The 24378-nt window shown below is 38.1% G+C and overlaps 1 protein-coding gene across 3 annotated transcripts in view; it reads right to left on the bottom strand.

The window, feature by feature from the left end:
- AKAP7 (A-kinase anchoring protein 7) overlaps positions 1-24378 on the bottom strand; it is a 110074-nt gene that overhangs the window by 9479 nt on the left and 76217 nt on the right. The window contains exons 8-9 of one of the 3 annotated variants that reach the window (XM_090279845.1): positions 14525-14602; positions 12113-12169 (exon numbers count right to left, since the gene is read on the bottom strand). In XM_090279845.1, the coding sequence (XP_090135971.1) occupies positions 12113-12169; positions 14525-14602 (135 nt within the window). Of the gene's footprint in view, positions 1-12112; positions 12170-14524; positions 14644-24378 lie in introns of those variants that run through there. The other 2 variants (XM_090279843.1, XM_090279844.1) reach the window with 2 other exon arrangements.

The raw sequence follows: 24378 nt of genomic DNA, 5'->3' as shown, positions 1-24378 counted from the left end.
TGTCCCACGTCATAAACTATCTATATAAACCATGGCTGTTTCCTCCCTAAAGTTTTATTCCTATATTTGCTCAGGTTGAAATGTAAAGAACTCTCAATATCCCTGACTGTCCAGGACCACTATATGTCATTTTGTGCTGCGGCTGATGTGAGAGGTGCAATTTTAACAGTAATAAAAGAAGGAAGACATTCCGAGCACAAGTCCTGATACAAAGAAGTAGCAACAGAAGTGTAGCTATCATTAGAAAAGTATTCTCATAACAAAGAAGAACTATAGTTTCAACATGCCCAAAGCATAAATTTTCAAGCAATCATGCTCTTTGGCAGAAACACAAGCTGGAAAACGAGCATTGCTTTGAATCTTAAAATTATTTGTGCTTGTAATTTATTATCTATTAAGAGGCTTTTACATAAAACCTAAAAGCATTACTAGTTGGAATTAGTTTTCACTTGCTTAGCCAACACTCTTACTCATGATAATATATACTTTTCTTTCTAGGTTGATATTCCAGAACAGGAGTCGATTCAAGCAGAAATAAAGGTCCCTTTCCTGTTCTGAAGGCAAGACTCACCAAGGAAGAACAACAGTGTAAATGTTGCCAGCAATCTAATCTGATTAAATAAATCACAATTGTAGATATCACTCTGCCTCTTCTATAAGCAATAAGGACACATACGCCCAGATCAGAAGGTTCCATGGGCTCAGAAAATCCCCATGGTGCCAGGTCACTAATAGCAATAAGAGAAATATCTCTGTCCATTCATTTAGGTAACACTTCACACTTGTCAAAGTGCTTTCAGAAACATTATCTCATTTGGTCTTCAAAGGAATCTTATGAGGTAAAATAAGTGTCTCCCTTCTCATATCACAAGTGAGAACAATGAAACACAAGAGGTTACATAAACTGTCTAAGATCACACAGTAAAGTGATGGGAATTGGTAACTCTCACTCAAAATCAGGAAAATTAGTTCATCCAGGGCACCCACCCCCAAGCAGACACTTCACAGCTCTCCAGAGCACCCTTATCCTGGGGAAATGAGGTATACATGTGAGAAGCACCACCTAACTTAATGATTGTTTCACTGGAAAACAGAAAGATTCAGATGTTTTCATTCTCAGATTGAAATCTTTATACTAAATGGATATTGCCTAATGCAATACAATCCCTTTCCCTTCCTTCCTTCCTTCCTCCCTTCCTCCATCCCTTCCTCCCTCCCTTCCTCCCCCTCTTTCCTCCCTCCCTCCCTCCCTTCCTTCCATCCATCCTTCTCTCCTTCCCTGCACATCCACTGAGTACCCTCTATATAAGCACTGATGTGATGAATACAGAAAGGAGCCCAACATGGGCTCAGCCTTCAAGATACCTGCAATTCAGGAGAGGCTTGTCTGGGTAACTGCAGAATTCAGTGCAGTGTAAAGTAACCAATGAGGTGAGAGGAAAGGAAAGTGATGAGGCTGAGAATGTACACAGAGGAGGGACTATAAAGGTTCATGTGAGACATAAATACTGAGGGCTCTGCACATCATTTATTTACCTGGAGAACCTTTTATGGTCAAATTATGCTTCAAGATTCTGAGATATACACAAATTATTAAGGCTTGTCTTTAAGGAACTACTTATTTCAAACCATGAGTATAGTGTTAAAGAAAATTAGATTTTCAGAACACAGTTAATATTTTAAAATGTAAGCTTGGGTCTTAGAATATTGTTATTATTTTTAGGAAAACATCAGATATGCTACTAACCAGTGATTTTGCTTCATTTTGTTTTAGGTTCAATGCAAAAACCAGTCATTAAGCTTAGTGAGAGATACTAAAATATAAGCATAACTACAGTGTAATCAAGAGCATAATAAATACTTTAAATATCACAGGATGGAATAAACCGTACTTTCAAAAATTATTCAAAACATAGCTCTAACTCAGCTGCTTAATTCTAAACCAAACCCATTTTAAATAAGCGTGTAGAATATACCTGTATCACATAAATTTCAATCGTTATTCAATCAGCCAAGACATAAAATTGGTTTAAGTGCCAGTATTTGTTTTCTTTGATGCCTCCCAAAACCTAATTTTTGAAGTCTGACCATGAACATCCAGGTGTATAGAACTATTTGGTCAGTGGATCTGCCTTGTGAATACTGAGCAATCTGTGGACCAATTCTACTGGGTTTTATAAAAGCCATACTAATGGATCAAATAAAGAATATGTAACGCTGAAGAAAACTTGAAGATAATTAGTCATTAAAATGAAATTAAGAGAAAACTGAAAATTTAAAGTCATCCACGGCCATGAATGAAAACTGAAACAAGTACCATATGATCTCATTATATGTGGAATCTAATGAACAAAATAAACTAACAAAATAGAACCAGAAGTGCAGAACTGTGGCACAGACAGCTGCCAGGAGGGAGAAGGAGGGAACTGGCTGAAAGAAGATGAAGGAATTAGCCAAAGAACATATATGCATGACCCACGGACATGGACAACAGGGTGGGATTGCCTAAGAGAGCGGGGGCGGGGCTGGGAAGAGGGGGAGAAAGGGGAAAAACTGGGAGAACTGCAATAGCATAAACAATAAATAATAATAATAAAAAGAAGATGGAGGCATAGGTAAACACGGCTTGCCTCCTCACACAACCACAACAAAATTATAACTATAGAACCACCATCACTCAGAACCATCAGAAATCAAGTTGAATGGAAGTCCGACAACTACAGAATTAAAGAAACCACAACCATCCAGACTGGTAGGAGGGGCGGAGATATGGAATGCACTGGTCCAACACCCACGTGTGGTGGATAAAAATTTGGGAGGGAGATCTCAGGAGCAAGGAATCCCAGCCCCACATCAGGCCCCCCCGTCCAGGGTTCCAGTGCCAGGAAGATAAGGCCCCACAACTTCTGGCTGCATAAACCAGTAGGGATTAAGTCAGTGGAAGAAACTTGTGGAGTCCCAAGCAGTTCCTCTTTAAGTACCCACACATGGACTTACTCACACTCATGTCCTCTGGATGAGCTCCAGCACTGGGATAGCAGCTTGAAAGGTACCAGTGGCATATGGGGGGAAACTTAGTGTCTGGCATCAAGGAGAGAGCCAGGGGACAACTTCTAGCATCCCAATTTTCACATCATAGGAGTGCCAGAAGAGAAAGAGAAAGAGCAAGAAATTGGAAATCTATTTGGAAAAATTACAAAAGAAAACTCCTCTAATTTGGTGAAGGAAACAAACATGCAAGTCCAGGAAGCACAGAGAATCCCAAACAAGATGGATGCAAAGAGGTCCACTTCAAGACACAACATAATTAAAATGCCAAAGGTTAAAGACCAAGAGAGAATCTTAAAAGCAGCAAGAGAAAATAAGATAGTTACCTACTGGGGAGTTGCCATAAGACTGTCAGTTGATTTCTCAAAAGAAACTTTGCAGGCTAGAAGGGATTGGCAAGAAATAGTCAAAGTCATGAAAAACGGGAACCTACAACCAAGATTGCTCTACCCAGCAAAGCTATCATTTAAAATGGAAGAGCAGATAAAGTGCTTCCCAGACAAGGAAAAATAAAGGATTTCATCATCACCAAACCATTATCATATGAAATGTTAAAAGGACTTTTTAAGAAAAAGAAGATCAAAACTATGAACAATAAAAGGCAATAAGTACATATCTCTCAACAATTGAATCTAAAAAATTAAGCAGAGAAGAACAGAGACAGAATAATGGATATGGAGAGCATTTGGATGGTTGCCAGACAGGAGGCAGGTGTGGGGGAAAAGGCGAAGAGGTGAGGGGATTGAGAAGTACAAATAGGTAGTTATAGAATAGCCAGTGGGATGTAAAGCACAGTATAGGAAATGGAGTAGCCAAAGAACTTATATACATGACCCATGGACACAAACAAAGATATGGGTTTGCCTGAGGGGTGCTGGGTGGAGAGGGGCAAAAGGGGAAAAATTGGGATAACTGTCATAGCATAATCAATAAAATAAAAAAGAAAAGAAAAATAAATAAACAAACAAATAAATAAATAAGACATCCATGGCCATTCCTCCAGGCACATAATAAAGTAAAAAACTGAGCACATTTTCAAAAAACTGAAGCTTGGTGAACTCATAAATGCATTGCTTTAGCTTCAGGGGGAATGACTGAATAAAATAATTTAGCATACACTTTCCTTTTCTCAATGACCTAACAGTATTCATTCACTAGAAGCTTCCCAAAAATATTTAGACAAAAATCAAATAGTTTTAAAATTCTCTTTGGTGATAGCTACTATTCCTTAAAGTTCTCTGGATATGTGAATTCCTACTACAAGAAAATACACTAGCACTTAAAACTTGTTGAATGATATGCTGATGTATAGAAATATAAGTTTATTTCTTCCCTCAGCTGAGGTTTGCTTCTTAAGTTCTTGATCTCTAAGTCTGGAAGACACTCCCGCCCAGTGGAATTTCAGGTGCAGTAAGAAACTCGCCCATGTGGTCCAGGGGAACAAAGAGCAGTCATGATCACACTGGGCTTCCCCTTCAGACCATCCTAAAGGCAAGATTGATGTCCCTGGGAAAAGCAGGGCACAGAAAAGATGGTTGGAAAACGAGGATAAGAGATGGTCCAGGTCTTGTCCCCCATCATGTCCACTGTTTCTCTCTGAACCACAAACCCGAGCTTGCGTCTGCTTAGGGTCTCCTCCCAGGAGCTCTGGAGGCTGAGGAGCCATGTTCCTTCACCCCCAGACCTAGTGTCCTGCTCACTGGGTCCGAAGACTCTGCATACTTATGTTTTCATAACACATATCATATAACATTAGTTAGTTGTAATAAAATAAAACTGAAAAAAAAATATTCACCAAAAAAATCATAAGACTTAACAAATCTCTGCAGAATGCATACTTAAACGTTAAAAGGATACATAGTTTTGAGAGAATTTTTATAAACATAAATTAGTTTAAAAGTAATTTCTTTTAAGTTTGTTAAATTGATATGGGTAAGGCTTTTCTGTAGAAACATCTTCTTAACAATTAGTTTGAATTAGTGTAGCCTATTTTTTTAAACTGTATTTCTTTAGAAATATTCACATTTCTACATAATTTATAAAAATTTGTGGAACTTTATACACTATTTAATATGGTTATTATTTTTGTTTCAAAAGAAATAAGAACTGCAAATTGACAAACTAAATGCTTCCCTTGGGACAATGAAAAAAGAAAAACATTATTAAAACATAGCCAACACCAGTGTGCCAGTATGAAACTGTTGTCCCAGAGCTCTGAGCCCACCCTTCCTTATTCAGCCTCACGACACTGCTGCGGGGACTCTGCAAACACATTTCTCCTCGCCTGTGAGATCCCTGTGAGGTTCTTCCAAGAAAGGGCTCAGAGGAAAACCGGATGGCGGCACCGAGGGAGAAGGAACATGCCCTTTGCTCTTTGCCCAGCCTTCCTGCCAATGTTGCCTCAAGGACAGCTAATCTCCCTGACACTGGTTCTAGTTTTCACTTCTTTCTCACTCCTGGAACTAGCCTCAGTGCATTTCCTCAGAGATAACAGCAAAGTGGTCCCGGGTCTCCTGATGAGAGGTAAATTCCTAGCACACCAGCATGTCCCTTTGCTGTGTCCTGGGCACCTCCTGGGAGACAGAAGCTCCTCCTAAAAGATCAGGGTCTCAGGCCCATAGGGCCCTTTTCCCAAGACACCACAGACTGAAATGTTACTACCTGTGTTTTCCTCAGTCTTGCCTTTCCACCAAAATGTGTTTAACTTATTCCCTATGTTAAATTCTCTCTGTTAAAATAATCGATGTGATTCCTATTTTCTTGACTGGCTCCTAACTGAAACTATTTCTGTATTTTTCCTTCACCATGTTGTGTTTACAGTGGATGAAAATGTGAATGACAAAAGAAAAGGGTATAAATTTAGGAGCTACTATGAGGCTGATCTTTCTTAGAAAACCTGCATGTTTCATGAACTTGCTTTCCATAAAACAATTTATTTATTTTGTCTTTTAATTTAATGTTCAAATTTCATATAGTTTTACGTATACATTTTTAGTTTCATAAAATCTAAAAATCTGTAAACCTAATTTTACATCGAATATTAAGTATAGTGTACAGTATATAGTAGTAGGTACACAATAGCATCACCATTAATTTTTATCTTAAATTTGCTATACCCATATTGGAGAAAACTGATTTAAAATAAATCTAAGTTTGGACAAATATTTTCATAAAAATTTTATTTTTAAAGATAATCACACAATAGGTAATACATCTTCATTTGTTATCGCTAGAGTTATCCATACTGACTGTTACCCCAAGTTCAGTAATCGATGTTTTATGTGGTGCATAGGTGATGCAACATGTTACTAGACAACAGCCCAAAGTTATATGTTACATGTCTACTTTAAGGCAAGGTTGTTGATCCTGAAGTTACTAACTGAAAATAGTCATTTATTAGTTATTATGAAATAAGAAATAACAAGTATATTTTTTCATAAAAATTTTGATCCTCCATTTAAAGAAGGTTTGTGGCTTAGAACAGTTTGAAAACTGTCTTAAAATATCCACCTTTAGGCAATGTATTGAGAATTATTAATGCAAAATTTGACTATGACTCCATTTCAGTATTTCTGTGTTTTAGGACTCCATTTCAGTATTTTCATTACTTAGAACAAGAGTTGCAAGCATAATTAGAATTCTACTGGGCTTAACGTATCTTTACCATTTGGCTTCTAAAAATCAACAAAAGAAAATGTGTTAAAACAAACACCTAATGTCTTAATTTTGCCCTTTGGAGTCATACAGAATAACTCTTCTTGCCCTTCCACATTAAATATTCCTCCAAATATTTTAACACAATTAATCCATCTGCCTTCTCTTCTCCTAGCTAAGCGGCCAGAGTCCATCAGCCTTCCTCTTACAATGTGGTTTCCAGGCTCCTCACCATCCTTACCTCCCTCCTCTGGACATCCTCCCACTTTTCAGAATCCTAAAAAGGACTGACTGCCATAGAGCTAGAGAGAAAGTTTTAGATTAACAGATCTGCTTGCCAGTTTTTTAGTTATCATTACATCAATCAAAATTCTGAAAAAGCTGAGCTTCACAGATAACTTTAGCTGAAAATTTTACTTAGGAAGTGTGAATTTTATTTTTGCTCTAAGAGTCATATGTAAGACATAAAATTGAAATTTGATGTAACTTACATGGCAAATACAAACAACGAGCCACAAAGTCAGAGGGGACCTAGCGGGAGGGACTGCTGAGACTCATAAAAAAAAACAAATGAACCACCCTTTTCTATCAGATTCCTTCTTCCCCAAGAGCTCTGACTCTTGGGAAAGTGAAATTCCCTCTCCATCTATTCTAAGCATTCTGTTTTTGTATCACTTTCTCCGTGGCACTATAGTTCTTCTGTATAAATATCTTAGGCTCACAAATGTCCTTGACTATATTTACATGTTTTGGGGGCCATTTGTAGAAACAGAAAAATTGTATTTCTCAAGTATCTTTGACTTAGCCTTTAGTAAAATTAACATAATTTATATCCTAGTTATGATAGACTTTTAAGTTAAAACTATACTTATTCTTTATATTTTTATCCCATAGCTCCATTCCTATCTATGACTATTTGCTGAGGGCAAAGAACTATACAGCAGAAAGGTTGGTTTTAATAGTTCCAAGGTCTGTTAACTTGTACTTTGACATTATAAATGTTTGTTATAGGAAACTTTATTGGATACAATGTTTATTATAGAAACTGCATTTGCCCACATTAAGCTGTAACCTCTGCCTGTGATTGGAAGTTCAGGTAACTTCCACCCTTGGTGGTAATTAACTCCCTCTCTCTGGGCGTGGCTGGTATGGAAGAAGTGTGGCTTCACTTCCTAGACTGAGAACATCAAGATCTTTTATTTTAGCTTTTTCCGTTTGGGGCAGAATAAACACTGGGACCCAATACATCTCTTTTTTTAAAGTCATGTCAATTAAAAAGTAATCCTCCAACAATAGGGACCATGGATCATCATTGTATCTTCCATAACACCTGGCTCAGATTTTTCAAAATGTGAAGTAGTCAGCAATTTTAGTTGAGGTGAACCAAATTATTCTTCATAACAGATCTCAGAGCTAAATTTCATTGCCACTAAAATGGCACATGAAGGTTCAGAAGGAATCAGAGAGCGTTTACTTCTTCACTAGGTTTGGAAATATATTTGTTACAAAATGGGTCTGTGCTTACATACACTGAGTGTCCTCTAAAATAGTATCTGAAATATTTGGGTTGCAAGTGACAAAAAAAATTAACTCAGGCAAGTTTAAACACAAAAAGAAAAATGCTTCATGTAATGGAGAAGGTCTTAGTCATGGCTGAAATCAGAGGCTCAAAAACATCATTAGGACTGCCTCTCTCTCCTCGAGCTTCTTTCTTCTGTGCTGGCTTCACACTTGCTCCCTACCAACTAGCAATCTTATGTTTACAACCTCTCTGCTCACAACCCAAAAGGAAGACAGACCCTCTATCAAATCTTAGAGAAGACTGCTTGACTCTGCTTGGACCACATGTCTCTCCTAGGGCAGGAAAGCAAGGCATCATAATGGACAGAACCCCCAAGAAGAAGTGGAGGGAGTCCCATAAAGGAAAGGATGTTAAATAAATGTCAGAAGTCTACACAACAATTCAAGGTCTGAGACTCTAAGTTCCCTTTTTCCTTTCCTAGGCATGATGGAAATAAAACTATAGTTGAGCTGACTTCTAAGGTGACTACAGTTATACAATACATGCTGATTTGTAAAAAAGAAATTATATTTATAGGATCTATTATATATCAACCACAGTGTCGGGCCTTTTATAGACATTAGCTCATTTAATTCTCACAATAAATAGATATTTTAAATGAGGGTAAAGAGGTTTCAAAAAGTTACATAATGAATATTAGAACAAAAAATGTAAACTGAGTTTATCTATCTCCAAAACCCCCTACTTTCAGCACTGAGAATTTGGGGCTCTTTTTAGTGTCTTTACTCTATCAGTTTATGGATAAAAGCTCACAGAATACTCCAAATTGAGCAGGGCCGACTTAATTAAACAGAAGGCAATTATCTACAGGAAGTGATTTATCAGATGATCTGAAAGAGTTTTACTCTCTGCCTGAAATTCCTCCCTCACAGATTATTTTGGACTAAGTCATTACCACTTCTTAATTTATTTTGTCATTTTACTACAAATACTTCGTAAGAGCACAGAGGGTAATTCAGTGTTGTTAAAATGCAAATTCCACAGGAATTGGTAATATATGAAGTTTTTTCTTTTTTTAATAACCAAAACCTTTATACACATGATTTCCCTCTCCTTTTTTTTACATGGTCACCGGAAATAAGACACAAGGGCAGGTCACATCACATTGCTTGACAGGGCATCTGGGTAGAGCTCACAGCAGCAGCCCATGCTGCTGGGAAGAATTCTACAGCCTTCGTGCTTCCAATGAAAACTACTCAGCATTTGATCACCGAATCCCTGCACACTCGAAGGTCTGAGAACAGCAACAAAAGGATATATAGTTACCATATAGCCTATGAATCAATACGAGGAATTAGGGAAGTAGGATAGAAGAGTAAGTAAGTACGAGCATTTGCTCTAATGTTCCTATACTTAATTTCAGAAGCATAAACCTCTAGGGAGCACATTATTTAATAAAGGAAGGAGTAAAACCTAATCTTTAGTGACTGTAGTTAAATGTTTTATAGCGCACATTACTGCTGCTACCACAATACTACTCACAGACATCTGATGCAAAATGCAGCCCCGGGTTCCGCAGCAGCGCCCGCTCCGCCGCGCTTCACTGCTTCCGAAAGGGGGCAGCACTGATAGGGCCTGGGTCCCAGCCTCCCGTCGGCTCCAGGCCCACAGCGCCCTGCAGGACAGTAACTGAAAACTGCCCCGACTACTGGCTTTCAGCCACTTCCTCTCTTAAATGGGACACTGAGCATTTATTTTCTAAGTTTCATTTCATAAACAGTTTTCCAAACGATCCCGGCATTGTATCTGGAACGCAATAAGCATTCAATAAATTAAAAAGCGGAGGAGGTCTTTAGACCATCCTGGAGGAGAAGGAGGAAGAGGAGCAAAAGTAGGAAGAAAAAAACTGCATCCTATGTATAATATTTATTTCCTAGACTCTTAACTCTAAGGGAACAATGGGGTGTGTGTGAATAAACTTTCAAGATCATGGCAGTTTAGCCACTACTCCTGAAATATGAGGAACCAAGGCCCTGAGATGTTAGCAACTTGCCCAGTGTCGGTATTAGTTTCCTAACTCCCACTCCTGTGTCTTCCTACAGTGAAACCGCATGTCAAGGGACGCACCATATGTTTTCGACAGGCAGCAGCAAAGCTGGAGCCAGGCTGCATCCCCTGTGTTCACACACATTTCCACAGACAAGGAGGGAAAACGAACAGTGTTGTCCACTGATGGGAGGTCTCCTATCACACGTTTCCTGGGGCCCACGCTGTAGCGACTGAGAACCTGTTAAAATGTTTTTCTGATACATTCATTAACCAAAGTTCTTTATAGATTACAACGTTAAACAGAGTCATTCCAAATTCTGTCGTCTGATAGGCTCATTTACACTGAATTTCTCTCATACTCGTAACGGGAAATGGGTATTATCCTCTTCATTAGCATTTAGAACACACCCTCTCTCGGTAAGACACTATGATAGGTTCTGGTGCTAGGACAGAGACACATCCACCATGGGTCCTGTCTATGGGGTACTTGAAAGCTGTCATGAGACAGAGCACACGAATTAAAGATAACCTCCAAGTCAGTTTTTAAGTGCAAATGAGAACTAGAGAAATAGATCATCTAAATATAGAGTTCTTCAAGTAAAACTAAATAATAACCACCATGGTAATCAAAGTTCAGAAATTAACACTGCTTATCTCAATTTATGTATTAGTGTTATGCCATCAAATTCCAAATCATCAGAAACAAACCATCCAAAAAAAAGAAAAGAAAGAAACAAACTATCTTGAGATTTGACTCATTTATGAAATGAATGCTAGAAATGGTCCTGGTAACATCCCCCACAAAAATACTACATTGGAACATATTTCATATATGAAAGTAAAATGTGTATGTAAGTTAAAACATATAACATTAAAGGATGTCATTAAAATACATTCTAATACCATTTTATTTTCAGCTGCACAGAATATCAGTGCTAGGAAGTAACTGGGCTGGCAGTGTCCCCATGTTAGCTGTCCCGCTCCTTGCTGCCACATCCCTGGGAGTGACTCCTCACCCTATGCTTGAACGCCTCCTGTGACTGCCCACTGCCTGCTCATGAGGCAGCATGGCTCATGTCTGGACAGTCACCTGTCTCATCCTACAGAAAAGCAACGCTCTTCAAAGTGGGGATATCTGCAACAGGAATGGAACAAGTAAAATGTTTCCGAATCAGTTACAGAAGTATCTCTTTAGTTATTAAGTTTTCTTGGGAGATTCACTTACTAAGACTGACAAGCTGCAGGGGTCAGTAAGGCTGTGCAACAATATTACTGTTCATGGACAGCCCCTTCAAGAAGTACACTGTGAGAAATTAGGGGATTTAGAAAAACAAGTGCTATGTAAGAATCAGCAAGAGTTATGTGGGAGGTGATCTACAACATTTGTGAATCTTACAATGTATACAGTAATATTTAATGTTCTTGTGTAGCAGTAAAGAGCTTAGTCTTCCAAGAAACATGCATTTATTGTCAGTATATTCAGCTTATTATGGCAAAAAAGCAGTTTGACAAAAATGTTCAACTGCTGCATTTAAACAAAAGGGTCTAATTGCTTTGTGATACATTGACTAAAATATAGGCCATGATGAGTTCTACTGTATTTGCCTATTCACCCCATTATCAAGATTTCTAGGTATGCATGCAGTTAACTTTCCACATAAACTTAGGCCCCTCCTACACAACTAGTTGATTTTAAAAATATCATTTTGTTTGCTATCAATAGATTAAAATCATAGCACTAAGTAATCAATCAAATGAGAATACTTTCATCTACCACCACTAAGGGCAAAGGCAAAATAAAACAGCAGTGGGGAGGGAGCAGGGTTGCTTGATCCTTACCACTTGGCCAGCTGGGTATATCCTTTCTGTAGCTCTGCAGGACTGTAGAGGACTCGCCTGTGTTTTGAGAATGACATCCACAAATGTAAACTTTCACCACAAACTCGTTTAATTCGCTGTAATTGGAGGGCCCATCTTTCTTTATAACAGAATTAGAAGGGTGTAGGCACTGGCATTTTTGTGCTCTGTTCTGTCCCTAGTAGGTCCTGACTGAGCATGTGTCTGTGTGTCTTAGAGCAGGAGGAGGAGGCTACTAGGTGGGGACACAAAAATGAGTGAGACCCAAGAGGTTACTGTGCATCTAATAGCACAATCAGAAAAATGCTGGACCCTCCCAAAGGTCTACTACAGGCTCTCGTACATGTTATCAAGACAACTTATGGACTGGATATCTACCATTAGTGCTAATTTACATGTTTCTTGAGGCATGCTAGCTAATGAATTCTTTGCTACTTTTTTTTTTCAAGTCCCCTCTGTAAGTACTTTTAGACATATATTACCAGCAACATAACAGTGCCTGGCAGAGAAGCTTCTCTTTAGAGCATCCTAGAGCAAAGAAATTAAACAGAGCATCAGAAAACAGCTGATGGGGTATGTGAATGGAGTGTGGAGCAGATTAGGAGGAGAGAAGTGCTGAAGCAATGACAAAAATCAAAGACAGATGATAGGGAGAGGCTGGGGAGGACCAGGGGCCAGTGGGGTGAATGGGAGGAAAGGCAGGGCGATTGCATTGATTTCTAATCACGATTTGCACTTCTGGACAACTTCACTCCAGGCATAGTGTGCTATCTTCATTTTCTTTTCAAAAATTTGGAATTTGGGAAAGCAAACCCGAAAAGCAGTATATACCACTTGCTGTCAACCAATATTAAGAAGCACTGTATGTAAAATATAAGACTTTGCCCTCCTGTGATCCCAAATAAGACAGAAAAGAGCAAATGCCTCATTGAGGTGAAACTTGACTTCAGTTAGAGCCAAGAAGACTGCTTACAGACAAGGGAGAAGAGGAACAATAGAAGGAAAGCAGATGTTCCTAGTGAAAACCTGGAACAGTGGAACAGGAAGTGGAGAGGGTCAGAAAGAACTCACTATCCCTGTCCACACCAAGGATTTTCAGATAGACATATTCCTTAAGGAAGGAATCCATCAACAGAAATCCTCAGGAACTGTAAATAATTCATTCTGACAAATACCTGGAAAGTTTCAGGCTGCCAAATGAATGCCAATGCTCATTGTCAGAAAATGAAGCATTTTCTTGTAAAGTCATCTCACGTTTTAAGATTAAGATCATCACGTACTGTACAGTATAATTTTCACAAGTAAAATTCAGAGCACAACTATTGGCTCTTGTTAATAATCAGATGTTTCAAATTCTTCCAAAATTAATTCGAAGCATTCCCAGAAGATTTCTTGCAAAACTGGCTTATTTCCCAAGTGAATATGTATAGGATTGCTTCCATGTTTCTAAAAATCTATTCCTGGTTAGTTTTCTGAGGAACAAGCAGCAGAAAATCAAAGGCAGACGTGGACTTTTGAGTATCTGAACCAGAATCATGAGATTCTGTGTATCTATTTAAATTTATTTAAATAAAGCACTGACATGACAGAAATGTGGCCGCAGAATTAGTAAGTATGACAGTAAACATTTTATTGAAAAAGAAGTAAAAATTCAATATTTCCGGGCAACTAGTGTAAGGCAAGTTCTATTTGGCACACTAATTAAATGCCAGTACTGTATTTAACAAAGCTAATACGTAAGTGAATACACATAAGCCAGTGAGGAAAAAAGAAATCAATGCAAATGTTATCACTTTAAGTTCTGTTTTCTGGGCCATAAGCAAATGTAGAATCTGCCTGGCATTTGTTTAAAAATATTCAGTGAGGTTTTTGCTGGAAGCAAAGTGGCATCACTTGTTTGGAGTTACATATGAACAAAGCAGAGGAAACATGAAAATATCTGAAAATGTATAATATATGTCATTTTAGAGCCAGGTTTATTTCTCTATATATCATTATTGAGCATTGTTTTGAAAATATCCCAACTTCAGGTAAGCAAAATGAAGCCTGGCTTGTACAATATATCAAATGGTAGGCAGTGATTTAAAGAAATTCAAAACTAAACTCTGACTCTAGACAGTGTGATAAAAATAAGCTGCAAGATCACCAACAGATGAATATCAAAAATGAGTTTTCAGTATTTTACATTTAACCTAGCCTCCTTATTGAATTAGTGTACTTTTACAGTTAATTATTAACTACACACCCTCCAATCCTTTTAAGAACAGCACAGGAAAAATCACAGCTAATTATTCTGCTAGCTTTCCCAACAGAAAAATCCAAAACTACCCCTAGAAGACAGCCACACGAAATAGTCAAGCACTTCGGATTCTGCACAGCACACATCACACTTACTGATTTTTTCCTCATCTCTGGAGAAAGGAAAGCAGCAGAGCTGGCCCATGGCACTGGTGCCGTCCTTCCTTCCTGGTGCTCTTTCCCCGGGCACCCCAAATAGAAAATGCAGTTCACACCCGTGTCTGTGAGCACGCCCTGCCTGTTCCACTCCAAGAAGCAGTGCACGGGGCTTGCAGAGCCAATGCACAGCCGGGCGAGAGAGAGAGAGACAGAGAGAGAGGAGAAGGGAACTCGCTGCAGTGAGCAAAAAGGCTCCGCCTCCCAGTCCTCCAGCCCAGCGCGCTGCTCCGCTGCTCCAGGACTGGCATTCCGTGAAAGAAGTGCCCACTGCCGTACCAATCCTCACAAAACTGTGAGCCCTCGGCCTCAGGGAAGCTCCACGTGTGCTGCGTGGATCTCTAGGGCTGTCTATAAAAAAGGTAACGAAGACCAGACTACCGTAAGTCCTTCTCTTACAGACAAATACAGTCATTACACAGGGAAATTCAGAGGAACAAAAAACATTTTTCTAGTCTGCTTTTAAAGAGGAAGAGCTTTATTTTTTCTCCCAGAAGATTTTAGTTTCTTTGTTTTATGAATAGGGAACCTGACGTGGCAGAATACTGAAAACACAACGTGTATGAAGCACCATTAACTACTTAACAAATAGCACGAATAGTAGAAATGACAGAAAAAGTGGGGAGCAAGGGGAATACGGATTGTTCTCTGTACTTTATGGCATACCTTTTAAAGTTAAATATCTGCTTTCTGAACCACTGCTTCGTTCTCCTATTGTAGCATCAACCAATACTATGAATTTTGAAATGGTAGCATCAACTATGTCAATAGCCCAGAAAATTCTCCAAATCAAGATCCATCACTGAGAAAAGATCAGGAATAATAGCACCTTTCTAATTTAACTCACAAGGTGGTTAAACAAGTTCAGGGACAGCAAAACAACTAATTTCAAAATACAACCTATTTAGACCTTCAGGACATGAGAGTACTGATTTCATGTAATTGTTCAAAATGTGTTCTCTTATATGGGGAACAATCTTCCTTTATGACACGGTAGGACTGAAAGACTATTCTTAGTGCCAGAAGTACCATGCAATTTCTTCCTCTATTTGTCTACTTCCTTGCCAGGCACACACACCTATTTATCAGGAGCTGGAAGGAGAGGACGATGCATAAGGAAAACTTCCCAAATTCTGAATGCAGTATGTCTGCTTTCATAGTCATCTAAACAAAAAGAGGGTGCAGTATGCAAGGATAAAAATTGTCAATTTTTTAAAATCCTAAGCATTACTTGTTGTGTTAAAGAAATATTTGCAGTAAATATGCTTCACTGAGGAAAATGAGTAACTCCAGGCATTCCTCAATCGCCAATACTGGTGTAATGATACAGTCTTCAGAATGAGAAAGCCAGAGGTTGAAATCCCAAATCTGTCAGTTATGAAACTTTGACCTCTTTGTCAGAGTTTTGATACCTTCATCTGTAAATCAGGCAAATTCATCATAAAGTTTTAATTTGTTGTTGCAAAGTAAGGTAGCGCTTAGGGGAGGGGAAGGGACTAGACCAGACTGTCTGAATGCTGGATCTATATGCACGTCAGCGTTTTCAGCACCACCGGGCAATTTTGTCTCCTCCCTTCCCATGTCCTGCCCTGCTGGCTGCCATCTTGAGTTACTGCTTATATGATACATGTGACCTCCAAGAAAGAAAGCTTCTCACCCAAATGCAGTGCCCAGGCACTTGCTAGGGGCATTTACATTTACCCATTCATTTAGTCACTAACTAGCTTCATGAGGTGGGTAGTATTACTATCCCCATCTTACAGATAAGTAAGTTTGAGCTCAGAAAAGTAACTTGGCCAAAATCTCTCAGAGAGTATGTGACAATAATGGGATTTGAACTCAATTGGTCTAACTGCATAAATCCTGAGCATCTGATCTCAGAGTTCTGTATTATTAAACACAACTTATGTATGTTATCAGATATATTTTATGAAATAGCTTACCACAGTTTCAGAATAATGTGCAGAAAAAGTTATTTAACCAAGCTCTGTGGTAATATGTTTTAATATCTTGACTTCTCAAATTTGATGTCAAGTCCCTTATGAACGCTCCTAGAGTCACACACCTCTTCTTTAAAACAAAGGACACAAAGACAGGTTCCCTTCTAGAACTGGACTAGTACGGCTGCCTGATGCCACAGAGAGACTGCATCTTGAGCACAGAGGTACCAGAAGAGCACCAAAACATTCGTCTTCCAGGAAAATACCAATGTGTGCCATTCACAAGTAATCCCCAAGGATGCTGATGGGGCTTCATTAGAGAATTAACAGACTCCTTTCAGTAATATATTGAGATTTACTATAACTTAAAGATTTTTAAAAGGTTAGCTTCAATGAGAAAATACATCAGATATAACATCAAGTTCATAAATTTAAAAGCATAACCTTTGCATGCTTCTTTTCTCACAGGCCTGGCTATGGACAAATCATGGTTAGGACAGTTGCCTGTATGTGCTGTAGCAATGTGGATTTTTATTATAATGGTTAATATGGCAGGAATCAAACTAAAAAGCTGTCTCTTCTCCATGCACTTTGAAATAACAGCTCTAATTATTGTCTCTAGTGAGAAAAAAATAATTATTTACTATAACCAAAAGCTCTATTCTCTACGTCATTGGTTGGCATTCTTTTCTACCTATAACTGAATACATTTATATATTTGGATTTCTGAGCAACCTTGCTGTAAAAGTCTGACTCGAGACAAAGAACAAATCTCATTGTAAGATCCTGATTCTATAAAACTGTACAGATTACCAACTCTACTGAGACCTCTAATTCATTAATTAAAGGAAATCTGTTTGACAACTATGGAAACACATGAGAAAGAAAATAATGTTTTTTTATTCAAAAGAGTAAGAAGGAAGAGAACTTTAAATCATGAGGTGTAAAGAAAAGGAAAAATATTGCTTTATCCCTCCAAATTCTGGAAGCAAACCTCAGGAGACATGGCTTTAAGCACAAGAGACACTTCAGGAAAATTTCATTATTCATCAGGAAGCATACTCAACGGAAACTGTTATGCCAAGAAATGTCACAGTTTCAGTGAAAATGTACGTAAGTTCAAGAAGTGCTTCACAATTTATGGAACCACAACTCATAAAAGTTGGGATATTTTAGAATATACCTCAATTTTTTATGTTGACATGGAGTTACCAAAAGACAAGCAATTATTCTGGGCCTGAAGAAGGCTAGATGGACATACCCAATACTGTATTCTGTTTACCTATGTTCTTCTAAAACAAAATTTCAAGTCTCAATAATCAATCCACAATAAGTGTGTATCTATCACACAGATGCCCCCCCATGGTTTAGCCACTGGCATCTTCATAGCCATTTTCTAACCAAAGGGCGAGGTTCTGAAACTACATCATTAAATATTGATATCTGAAAGCTGTTCTTATGAAAGTCTGTAAGGAAAAAAAAAAAAAGAAAAAAACACTAAAAAAACCATAACTGAAAACTTTAAGAATCATCTGTAAATCTCACCATTAAAGTCCTATTTTTAATTGCCATAGAAAAGAATCTTGTTCTGTGAAATGTGGGAGCCAAGAATCTTTTTTTTAACCATTATTCCTACTTTAGTCATATTTTCAACAGAGATTTTTCTACTTTGCAGTGCTTTAGTTGTTTTTCTCTAAAACTGAAAATTATAGATTTTCTGAAGTTGGCACATGCTATATAATTTCAGTATGCAGCTGGAAAGAGACTTGGTTTTTTCCCTATGAAACATGTGGAGATAAACCTCACATACCATGTATAGCATATGTGCATTTAGAAAGGGGGATGAAATGACCAGAAACCGCGGCTGCAAAGGAGTCCTTTACCAATCTGTAATGGGCATTCCTAAAGCATCCCTGTTCAGCGCCAATTTTCAAAGGCCTCCTCCACGCCTGTTATGCAGTCGGTCCTTTTCTGTGTGTGGACCAATCTTAACCAATGTGGGAGCTGAAGATGTGCCCAGAATTGGTGAGAAATAAATTAGGGAAGAGAACTTATGTCTCTGCTTAGATGACAGAAAGCAGTAGAGCTCTTGAAATAGAAGGCTGGAAGAAGGGCTGACAAGTTTCATCGTGTCCTCGGACACCTTGAATTTATATAATACCATTTTATCAATTCAATTTGATTCAAGGAACAATGTATTAAACACTTAGTATGTGCTTGTGTGATCATTACAGCAGCTCCTGGGGTGAAGTTAACGTGGGTGGAGATGTACAGCCAGAGCAGGTAAGAAAGTCAGGGCCGAAGGAGGGAGGAGGCGGGTACTCGTGGGCACGCCCCTGCGGGAGCGAGCTGGGCTCAGTGTTTGCAGGGGGCAATTTGACGGAGGCAGTGCAGAAACACAAGAACAAAGGCCAGTAACAGTCATCTTCCAGACAGACACTGGTCTGGCCTGCTTCTTACAATCTGTCCTTTTTTATTCAAGCATTAACGATAACATCACAAAAACTGACAAGAGTTACTTACTGAAGGACAAATTAAACATTTGGATGTTAAAACCTATTTAAGAAAACAAAGCAAAGGGCACACTATCTTCTGGCCAGTGTTTGTATTACCTGACATAGCTGCTTTCTTATTCAAATGCTTTTAATCCCATAATGCTGGAGACTTTCGGAGAGAAAGCAACATTCTACACAGAAAAAAAATATATATATACTTCAAGAAAGCCAATAGGACCCAAATGAGAAGGTTTTATTTGTAGTGTCACAATATAAACATAAAATCTGGTTCTACAGCTCCTAATTTATTGGGGTTTTCCACGGGTCCTAATTAGTCTTTATGTGGAATCTCCTCTATATATTTACCTCTGAAAGTGGTCCACTATTTGACCTTGGACAAGATGTCAGTCACATTTCCTGCTATGTAAAGGATTTGAAGATTTCAAATAAAAGGTGCTTTAGTAAGTCAGTGTATCATTAATAAAGCTTTTTTCCTTTCATAACACCTAAAGGGTTAAGAAAGAGTGAGAGCGAATCCCCAAGATAATACAAAGAAAATCCGTGTATACCAAATGAAATGCAGTTAAAGGAAGATTGGTTTTGGCAGGTCTCAGGATCTGTCATGATCCACCATGACCCAGGCTGACATTCTCCTGATACACTATGTCAGTATTCATTCTGTTTATGGACACTCCTAACAGCATTTGATAACTGTCAGAACTGTTATTTATCCATAAAACCAAAGTACTGAGTCTATTTTCTATTAATACAGTCCTTATTTCACATCTGAAATGTCTATCTGTTAGGATGCTTTCAGCTGCAGGTAACAAAAAAGTCTTGATTCAAATGGTTAAAAAATAATGCCATGTCTATAGTCTGAGATAGAGTGGCTCTAGGGTTGGTTAAGTCCATAGTTTTAATAAGATCATCAAGAGTCACCATTTTAAACCCCTATATTCAGTACATGTGCTCACCTAGTGTCCCCATGGCGGCTACTAAGTCTAGGCACACAGACATACTCAACAATTTCCAACAACAAAAAAAATGACATTTTCTTCTCTACAAATCTCTATGTATTAGCAAAAAAACTGTTCTCTGAGGTCCCAGGCAGACTTCCCCTCACAAATCAGAATGGGGTCATGTGCCACTTCTTAAACTAATGCCTGGCCAGAAGAATGGACCCATGTGCCCTGAAGTCCACCGCCTCATAGGGAAGTGGGGGGTGGGTGGAGCTCTGCCAACAGGTAAGAAAGAGGAAAAGAGAGTGGACTTAGAATAGGCACAACACTAGTGTCCACTGTAGTTCTGTACCTTTCCTTTACTAAAAGTGTGGTACCCACTATTTGGTCAATTAAAAGTAGGAAAGTGATCGAAAGGGTCTATAAATAATTTTGTATAGCCAAAAAAATAAAGCCGTAAAACAGTACGTCATTGAAAAGGTGTCATGCTTAAAAAGAAAAGAGAAAAAAAAAAAGAAAAACCTATCATATACGGATAAATGTCTGCCACATTTATAAATTACTTTCTTACTAAACGTGTAGCTGGAGAACAAGCAGCAAAACTGCGATCTACCTCTCTCTAAACCTTATGATGCCAAAACTGACTTCTTTAACAAAAGCGTTAGCTTAGAGAAGAGCTGTTAGCAATGAAAATACATTTGGCAGCTACGGTTCCCTGGTCTGAACGTAACCCTTGTGAAGATCTAATGTAGTTTCCTTTACTCACAGCCAGAATCAAGACAAAATATTCACCTGAATTCTCCAGACAATAGAAGATCAAATAGAACCACAGTTCATGAATTGACAAAATGTTGTTTTCTCAGCTACAATTAGTGTTTTAGGTATTTTATATAAAACATACTAAAGTCAGATAAAATATCAAAGGACCTTTAGAGGTTAATGGAAAAAGATGGAAAATTTAAACTTCATAAAGGGAAATAATGTATACTCTGTGTTTCCTTTACCCTCCTTATCTCTCTGTTTTCACCAGAACAAATTTCTCTGTAGATGAAGTAAAGTTGAATAGTAAAGGGAAATGTTTCTGTCATTACTGTCCAGAGGCCAAAACCAACAAGAAACAAGAAACAGACGTCCTATTTACTTAAATAATTTCCACAACCTTTTATCTATCCTAGGTCCTTTTTAACAGTCTTCCGTCCTCTCCAGTAGTTATCTCAGGTAACTAGCTGCAAAACTAGTCTGAAGTCCCAGGTTGTCCAGGTACCCCTCAGCTACTTCATCCATACCCACAGTTTTAACTACCAACCTAATGCCACTGCACCCCATTTGGATCTCTTGGATATATCATCTATGTCCCAGATTTCCCTCCTGGATCTGTCACTTGATTGGGACACAGGTGTTTTATTATGTCTAAAATTGAAGTCATCATCTTCTTGTCACCAAAATCTGTTTTCTCCTTTATCCTCTACACGGGTATAGGGCACTACCACCTACTAGCTGCCTGAACGCCACACCTGGGAGCTATCCTAGAATTCTCCTATGTCTTTCATAATCCACCCTAACCCTGAAAACATCAAATTTCCTGCCTCGCTAGATCTTGAGCACATCCCTCTTCCTTATCTCCACTACAAATACTAACTGCAGGCAATCACGACCTGCCCTGCCTAGCCATTCTTACTCATCTTGCTGATTCAGTGTTCTATTCCCTCTCGACAATCATGTGTTTATACAATTGGTAGAGTGACCTTTCTGAAGCATAAATCTGATTGTGACATTTCAAGCTCCAAAATTGTTGACGAGTCTGATTCCCTACAAAATAAGATCTGAATTGATATAAGACCAGAACGACAAGTAATTCATGTGCAGAGTGAACGACGTACACTCCTCTGAGAAAACACCTCCCTTACCCTTTTCTCCCTCCCCACAGTCTCATTTTTCAGTTCAAACCTTACCTCCTTTATGCAGCCTTTCCTGACAATCCCAGGCTGAATTAGAAGTACACTCACTGGGTTCCTGTTAACTTTATCACAGTCATTATCAGTTGAAATTGTAATTGTTTGCATGATCTCCCACTAGAAAGTAAACTCTTGGAGAGTATGGTCCATGTTGGCCCACCTTTCATCCTCTATATACACACAGCATAATGCTTGGCACTTGGTAGGTTCAATACATAGCTGTTCAATAAATTGCACAAATAAAGTATAACAACCATTACAAGGCTAAAGAAGTTTTACAGTGAAGGGGGAGTCTTTATGTGCACAGCCAGCAGCTCTTCAAATGCCCCGAGGGAGCTAGGAATGAATTGATAGCTCAGGCACATCAATGAATCCTGAGTTCACTCTGCCAGGCACCATAACCAAGAGCTGTTTACTCACTACAGTCATACTCTCCCTTCCAATTCCTATTTTAAGAGTAAATATTTAACAAAAGAAGAATACAGTAGAATGGATTTTCAGACAGAGCTGGACAATGAGAATTTTATTACTTTTCTTCCAATTAATCAGAAAGTCTAGCTTTGGCAAAAAACTAAAATACAACAATGTAACACAAAATAGAGACCTTGTGAATTATCGTAATGATGGAAGAGACTTCGTGAGGTCACTCAGACCTCCAGGTTAGATGACCTCAGAAATGGTACTTTCTCCCCTCTTAAAAGTAAAGATATTTCACAAATCCCTTATTCCAGTGTTTAACAATCTTTCAGAGTCCAAAGTTTTTTCCTAATTCATAAAATTTTGTACTACTAGTGAAGATTAGGAAGAAATGACTTTTTAAAAATACAAACCCTTCCTGCCCTGACCGGTGGGGCTCATTGGTTGGGCATCATCCTACAAAGCGACAGGTTGCCAGTTCGATTCCTAAGCAGGGCAGTGATGGATGTTTCTCTCTCACAGTGATGTTTCTCTCCGTCTCCTTCTCCCTCCCTTCCCCTCTCTCTAAAAATAAATAAATACAATCTTTTAAAAAATACTAACACTTCCTTAGGTCAGTCTTTGGCCTGCTCTGTCCTGGTCTTAAAAATTCTATATACAATTTGAAATAAAAAGAGCAATAATAATGAGTATGTACCAGGCATGATGCTAAGTGCTTTCTGTGTATTCTTGCATTCCATTCTCACGATTTTATGAGGTAACCACCATTGTTAGCCCTACCTTATGGGTTTAGGGTCACTAACTGATGTGCAGAATGTTGCCTAGTTGGGAAGTGGCAGTGACCATTAGAACAAGGTCTGTCTGATGAGGAACTTCTGGGTCACTCTGCCTTTCCCTCTCTAGTACACTCTCTCTCCACTATTCTGCATCCTCTCCAATTACTCTACGCTTCACTAAAATAGAGAAGAATTGACGAGTTTCATGTTTGTCTCTTGTGATTTATCACATTATCAAATTAATCCTTTAGATAACACTGCATTAAATAGAATAGATTTGCTGAATTTATTGTTTCCCCCACCAAAAGTCAAGTTTTTATCTTCACCATTGTATGTCTTTACATCAATTATATACAGTGAGGGGCAAAAGTAGGTTTACAGTTGTAATACAAATAAATAATACAATAATTAATAAATAATACAAGAATAAACTGTGTTTCGCATACTCAAAACTGTAAACCTACTTTTGTCCACCCCTGTATGAGTGTGTGTGTGCATATATATCAACTCATTTTTACATTTTTATTTCTGAAATGCACCAATGTTAATCACATTCCAATTTAAAAAAAACATGAAGAATAATGCAAATCTATACTACTTGACATGAGCATTCTGATGTTAGAAAATTAAGGATACCATTGCAATAAGCATTCTAATACAATTAGTACTGCTATTAATATTAATAAGTAACATTTTTAGAACACTATCTGCCAGGCACTGTGCTTAGTACTTTTAAAAACTTAATAAGCATTTTTAATGTAGTGAAACAATGTATTTGGAAGCAATTATGCAATATGATGGGCTAGTTAGCCATAACTTTGGCAACTGAAAGGGTCTCTTAACACCATTTAGCTATGCCTTAATGGGTTTGCTTGACCACAGACTCAGCACTCCAATTATTTCATTCATATAGTTCATTTCTCTTTTCATCTGGAATTCGATATTAACTATATTGTCAATAATATTGAATAACAATATATGGTGTCAAATGGGTACTACATTTATCGGGGTAGTCATTTTTTAAGGTGCATAAATGTCTAATCACTATGTTGTTCACCTAAAACTAATATAATATTGTATGTCAGATGTAATTGAAAAATAAATTTAAAAAATAAAATAAGCATTCACATAGGGAAAATTTACTTTCATATTTTCTAAAATACACTTAAAATTGAAGGCTCTACAAATAAATCATAAAATGACATTTTTACTGCATCAGTCTAGCAGTGGTGCTTAATTTTCAGCTACTTAA

The sequence above is a fragment of the Furipterus horrens genome, unplaced genomic scaffold (genome assembly GCF_987537825.1).
Source record: "Furipterus horrens unplaced genomic scaffold, mFurHor1.1.pri manual_scaffold_6, whole genome shotgun sequence".
NCBI lineage: Eukaryota > Metazoa > Chordata > Mammalia > Chiroptera > Furipteridae > Furipterus > Furipterus horrens.
Note: the sequence above shows the minus strand (reverse complement) of the source record. Positions and strands in the feature narration are given on the sequence as shown.